Source organism: Myotis davidii, unplaced genomic scaffold (genome assembly GCF_000327345.1).
Source record: "Myotis davidii unplaced genomic scaffold, ASM32734v1 scaffold555, whole genome shotgun sequence".
In the NCBI taxonomy this organism is placed as follows: domain Eukaryota; kingdom Metazoa; phylum Chordata; class Mammalia; order Chiroptera; family Vespertilionidae; genus Myotis; species Myotis davidii.
The window spans coordinates 1,125,784-1,132,056 of NW_006286315.1; the positions used below are offsets into that span (position 1 = coordinate 1,125,784).

Consider the following 6,273-nt stretch of genomic DNA (forward strand, 5'->3'; position numbering starts at 1 on the left):
GGAAAATGAAAGCTTAGATTAAAAAGAATGCATCACCCTGACTGGTTTGGCTCAGTGGATAGAGTGTTGGCCTACAGACTGAAGGGTCCTAGGTTCGATTCCAGTCAAGAGCATGTACCTTGGTTTCGGGCACATCCCCAATAGGGGGTGTGCAGGAGGCAGCTGATCGATGTTTCTCTTTCATCGATGTTTCTAACTCTCTATCCTTCTCTCTTCCTCTCTGTAAAAAATCAATAAAATATATTTAAAAAAAAGAAGGAGAAGAAAGAAACCCCATACCATTAGCACTTAGACCACATTCTTTCTCCTCTGCCTTTGCAGTTGCTAACCTTTCTATCTATGTATTTGCCTGGTCCAGACATTTCACAGAAATGAAATCATACAACATATAGCCTTTAATGACTGTCTTCTTTCACTTTAGCATATTTTCAAGGTTCATCCATGTTGTTGCATGTATAAGTACTTCATTCCTTTTTTTTTATATATATTTTTATTTCAGAGAGGAAGGGAGAAGGGAGAGAGAGATAGAAACATCAATGATGAGAGAGAATCACCGATTGGTTGCCTCCTGCACGCCTCCCACTGGGGACTGAGCCTGCAACCCGGGCATGTGCCCTTGACTGGAATTGAATCGGGACCCTTCAATTCACAGGCCAATGCTCAGTCTACTGAGCCAAACCAGCTAGGGCTCAGATCATTTTTAAAAATACATTTTTAATGATTTCAGAAAGCAAGGGAGAAGGAGAGAGAGAGATAGAAACATCAATGATGAGAGATAATCATTGATCTGCTGCCTCCTGCACATACCCCACTGAGGATCGAGCCCCCAACCCAGGCATGTGCCCTGACCAGGAATTAAACCAGTGACCCCTTGGTTCATAGGTCGACACTCAACCACTGAGCCATACCTGGCCAGGCTGGACTCAGATCTTGATAAATCCTAATGGCAAGAGGCTTGGTGAGGTTATGACACACATCCAAGGCGGACACAGCTAACGTGGTATACGTGAGACGAAAGTACAGATCTTTCTGACTATAAAAGGCCTCTCGGCTCCTTGTGCGAGTCTCATGTTTTAATATATCTTGTCTTGGAGTTTGGGACCAGCCAGTAGATAGACATATCTTGCCTTGTAGCCTGGCCATGCTTGAGACCCCCCCCGCACCTCACCTCCCACCCCTTTCAGTGCTTAGCTCACAGCCTCTGACATGCATCCATATGCTGGTGTGAGGACCAGCATCTCCAGAAAGCAGATTAAGCAGCCAGCTGCTGGCAGTGATGGAGCCAAACGGCCTCCCCAGACACTGTCAGCTGTAGGCTTCTGTTTCTGTGCACCTCCTTGCCGTCACATAAGGGACCTGTGGTAATCCAAACTTGGGAGGCCAGGAGCCCAGCAAACAGTGGTGAACACCTACAAAGCACACAGCACTACTCAGCACAGCCAGAAGGCAGGCTTCGTTTTAGAGCTGCTCAGCACACCTGTATGCTCAGGACAGCCAAGTGAGACTTAGGTTTTTTAACATTTAATTTAATTAAAAAAATTTTAAACCATGACATTTATTGCGTGACTAACCATTGAAATCCTTAAGATGAACTGGATGCGGCCACTGCTGCCCTCTTGGGTTTAGGTGTCGTTCCTTCATGGAATCTATGCCTGAATGTACGGTACACAATTTTTAGGTGCCTCATGTGACCAGTTCCGGTAGTGTTTCATCATTTAGCCTGGGCGCTCCAGTTATACTTCCTCTTGCATTGACGAGGTAGCCACACTGGCTGTAGGTGGGCTTCTACGGGTGGTAGGCTTCGAGCCACTGTGGTGGCACAGTGTGTGCGTCTTGTTGTGGCACTTGCTGAACGATGACCTTCATCATCTTGCTTCTGCTGCTGAGACCAAAGAGCAAGATGTAGTTTTGTTTTTAATATTTAAATGTATGTTTTGAATATATTCCTCTTATTCAGAATTCAAAAAGTACAAGGTAGTAAACATTGAAGTCTTTTTTTCTTTCTTTTTCTTTTTTTTTGAAGTCTTTTTTTCCATTCATCCATATTCCTCCGGTAGCAGTGTTACCAGTTTATTGTATGTTCTTCCAAAAATCTCTTCATCCAGTTATTTTCCTCTCTTTTTTACATGGATGAAAGTGTACCAGACACACTATTTTGCACCTTTCACAAAGGTGCTCAAGTTCTAAATAATTGTTATTTTTGGTAGAGATTTGTTGTAGTTGAAAAATGTGTATATAACTCAGATTTGAAGACATGGTTTATTTTGATGTCTTAAACCTTGTATTATTGCTATTTTTTATAAAGTTATAGAAAGACAACTACTATGGAGGAGACAAAATTGTGACAGGTATTTGGGATTCAATTTTAGTAATCATTTGTGTTCATAGTAATTTACCGTTTCCTCCCATAGCTTGCCAAGAAATATCACCCAGACACAAATAAGGACGATCCCAAAGCCAAGGAGAAGTTTTCCCAGCTGGCGGAAGCCTATGAGGTAACTCGAACCACCGGTGTGTGCAGTTACTGTCATTCAGCTGCATGTATGCATCAGAGTGTGCTGCACAGGGCAACCTGATGTGTCCCAAGTTCCAGTATGAAGGCTTTGTCCCTGCACCAGCTCATCTTGTTAAAGAAAAAAGAGATTCCCAGATCTCATGCTAGATCTAACTTGGAATCCAAACAAAAAAAAAAGGTCCAGTCTATATTAACAAAGCTTGGACTTGTAGCTGGGTCTGGGAACACCTTGCTGGGTGAATTCTGCACCTATTTGATCACCCCCTCCTACTTAGGGCATTGCTTTCTGGAGGGGATGGTGGATCCTGTAAAAGTAGAAGACCACCACTGCCCTGGAGGAATTTAAAGTGTAATCCAGGACAGAACATGAAACTACTGAACAATTCCGGAGTTCTTTAAACGTGGACTTCTTGCCCTGACCAGTGTTGCTAAGTGGTTAGAGCGTTGGCCTAAGCACTGAAGGGTCTCAGGTTCAATTTCTGGTCAAAGGTACATACCTGGGTTGCAGGTTCAATTCCCAGGCCTAGTCGGGGTGCATGCGGGAGGTAACCAATTGATGTGTCTCTCTCACATTGATGTTTCTCTCCCCCCTTCTACTTTCTCTGAAGAGCAATGGAGAAAATATCCTTAGGTGAGGAATAAATAAATAAATAAATAAATTTTAAAAAGTGGGTCTTCTTCCCAGATTCTGACCATGCAAAAAGAGTTCAGAATATATAGGATATCAGAATATATAGGATATATCTGCTCTCTGTGTATGTACATTGGCCCCCAAACCTTTTGAGAGTAAGTCACAGACTTTGTATCTCTCTATTCCCAAGTATTTCAATATTTTCTAAGAATAAGAACATTCTTTCTCATAACTACAGTATTGTCAAAATCAGAACATTTAATGTTAATAGTGTCATTGTCTGTACTTGGTGTCTGTCCCTGGGTCTCTGGAGACCTGGGAGCACCTAACTACTTGCCTTTTGTGGAAGGTGCTGAGTGATGAAGTGAAGAGGAAGCAATATGATGCCTACGGCTCCACTGGCTTTGATTCTGGGGCTGGTGGCTCTGGGCAGAGCTACTGGAAAGGAGGCCCCACCGTCGACCCAGAGGAGCTCTTCAGGAAGATCTTTGGGGAATTCTCCTCATCTTCCTTTGGAGATTTCCAGAGTGTATTCAGTCAGCCTCAGGAGGTGAGCTCATTTTGAAGAACCATTCAAATTTTAGCTGCTAAGTGTGGTGTAAACAGATTTCATCAGTTTCTGTTTCTCAAAGAAAAGGCAAATCAGCTTAAATGGAATGGTCTGGAGGCAGCCATTTTGATAAGAAATAATTCAAAAATTTAAAAAATCATATAGGTAATGTATATTGTACATTTATTTTGACTTGAGTATTACTGTTGCTTAACCAGGCAGCACCTAAGGCTCTCAGAGTCCATTATTAGGGTATATTTTATCCAGGAGAGCTCAATCTGGTAGGAAGACATTCCCAGTCCCAATTCCATGTTTATGTCCTAATAAGACGTTCTCAGAGTTGAAGAGAAAGGGGGAATGTTTATGACTTAAGTTATGATTGTGGATTATTTGAACTGTTTGTAAGGACTGTATACAAGTATTATTTGTGAACAATTTGTTGAAAAATGCATTTTTACTTAAAACAAACATTACCTCTTTAAAATCCTAAGGAGTAGGGCATAAACAGTTAAGTCCCATCTATTCTTACTTGGCAGAGTACAGATAAGTAGAGCAGTTGCAAAGTAACTAGGGAAGGAAGAGATCAGAGGATTTTTAGGGCAGTGAAAATATTCTCTTTGATCTATAATGATGTATATGCTTGTCATTATGCATTTGTCTAGACCAGTGGTTCTCAACCTTCCTAATGCCACGACCCTTTAATACAGCTCCTCATGTTTGGTGACCCCCAACCATAAAATTATTTTCGTTGCTACTTCATAACTGTAATTTTGCTACAGTTATGAATCGTAATGTAAATATCTGATATGCAGGATCTATTGAGGCGACCCCTGTGAAAGGGTCGTTTGACCCCCCAAAGGGGTCGTGACCCACAGGTTGAGAACCGCTGGTCTAGACCCATATACTAGTAGTGTACAACACCAAGAGTGAACCCTAATGTAAACTGTGGGCTTTGGGTAATTACGATGTGTCATAATTGATTAAAAAATGTACCACTCTAGTGAGTGATGATGATGGGAGAAATTGTACTTAGGTGGGGCAAGGTGTATGTGGGAAATTTCTGTACCTTCTTTTCAATTTTTGTTCTAAAAAATTAAGTCTTTAAAAGTAAAGTAACTGCAAACTGCTGGCTAGTACCCTCCCCTATTTTAAGAAAGATGACAGGCCATCCCTTGATTTCTCTAGTATATCATGGATTTGACATTCAATCAAGCTGCCAAGGGTGTCAACAAGGAGTTCACTGTGAACATCACCGATACCTGTGAGCGGTGCAATGGCAAGGGGAATGAGCCTGGCACCAAGGTGCAGCATTGCCACTACTGCGGTGGCTCCGGCATGGTAAGAGCAAGTTAGAGCTGCCCGCCCCCACCTCCACCCCCCCGCCACCCTCAACCTCCCACCTACTCAGGGGACTCTGACCTCATGCCCATCCATACTTCCCACCATTCCTTTTTTCTATGTTTGAATATTTTTTTGAGCAGTACCTAGGGCTTTGAGAATTCATAACTACATGGGACTGTTTTATCTAGAACCTTTTGTATTTTTCCAAGCATGCTCTGCCTTGGTCAGTAATACAGACAAAGCAAAGAAACTTAGCTTCTTTCTCTAAAAATATGCTTTGGGACATTTTTGTATTTTTTTAAAAACATGTTTTTATTGGTTTCAGAGAAGGGAGAGGGAGAGATAGAAACATGCCTCCTGCACACCCCCCCCAGGAGATCGAGCCTGCAACCAGGGCATATGCCCTGACTATGAATTGAACCATAGGGTTCATAGGTCGATGCTCAACCACTGAGCCATGCCAGCCAGGCTGATATTTGATAATTTGAATCCAAGTTGGGGTTGTTGGGGGACACTTTGCTTGAAGTGTCATTTTTTTTTTGTAACTTGTTGATGTAATTCAAGCTTATAGAACAGTATAAAGAACCACTCCTTTATTCCTTTTACTCAGCTTCACCAATTGTTAGCATTTTGTTCTACTTGCTCTGTCATTTTTGGTATGCTCATTTCCTCCCCCTTTCTCCCTGTGTATGTATTCTGCACACATCCATGCATGTACACACATTTCCCCAAACATTTGAGAGTGAGTTGCAAACATTCTGTTTCTTTATTCCTGCATACTTCAGTGTGTGTTTTCTAAGAACAAGAACATTCTTTTACATAACCACAGTACAATTTTCAAAATAAAGAAATTTAATGTTGATACACTACCATTATCTGTACAGTACTTAGATTAATTCAACTGTCCTTACTATGTCCTTTATCACCCCCACCACCACCCCCGGTCCAGGATCCAAATGGGGACCTTGTATAGCACTTGCTTATCTTTCCTTTTGTCTCCTTTAATCTGGAACAGTTTCTCATCCTTTCTTTCTCTTTTATGACCTTGACATTTTTTTTTAGGATTAGAAGACAGCTATTTTTTTAAAAAAATTCTTTATTAGTTAAGGTATTACAAATGTGTCCTCATCCCCCCCCATTAACCCTCTCCCTCCCCCCCGCATACTCCTGCTCTCATCCCCCTGTTGTCCATGTCCATTGGTTTGGCTTATATACATAAAAGTCCTTCGGTTGATT

At 41.8% G+C, this 6,273-nt stretch overlaps 1 protein-coding gene and 1 pseudogene across 1 annotated transcript in view; one reads left to right on the forward strand and one right to left on the reverse strand.

Moving 5' to 3' along the window:
- The window catches only part of DNAJA3 (DnaJ heat shock protein family (Hsp40) member A3), a gene marked incomplete at its 5' end in the record, with an annotated part of 35,666 nt that overhangs the window by 7,811 nt on the left and 21,582 nt on the right, over window positions 1-6,273 (forward strand). Inside the window, 3 exon segments of the mRNA XM_006757929.2 lie at window positions 2,412-2,495; window positions 3,496-3,696; window positions 4,882-5,034. Coding sequence (XP_006757992.2) covers window positions 2,412-2,495; window positions 3,496-3,696; window positions 4,882-5,034 — 438 coding nt within the window.
- Window positions 1,582-2,101, reverse strand: LOC102771405 (annotated as a pseudogene).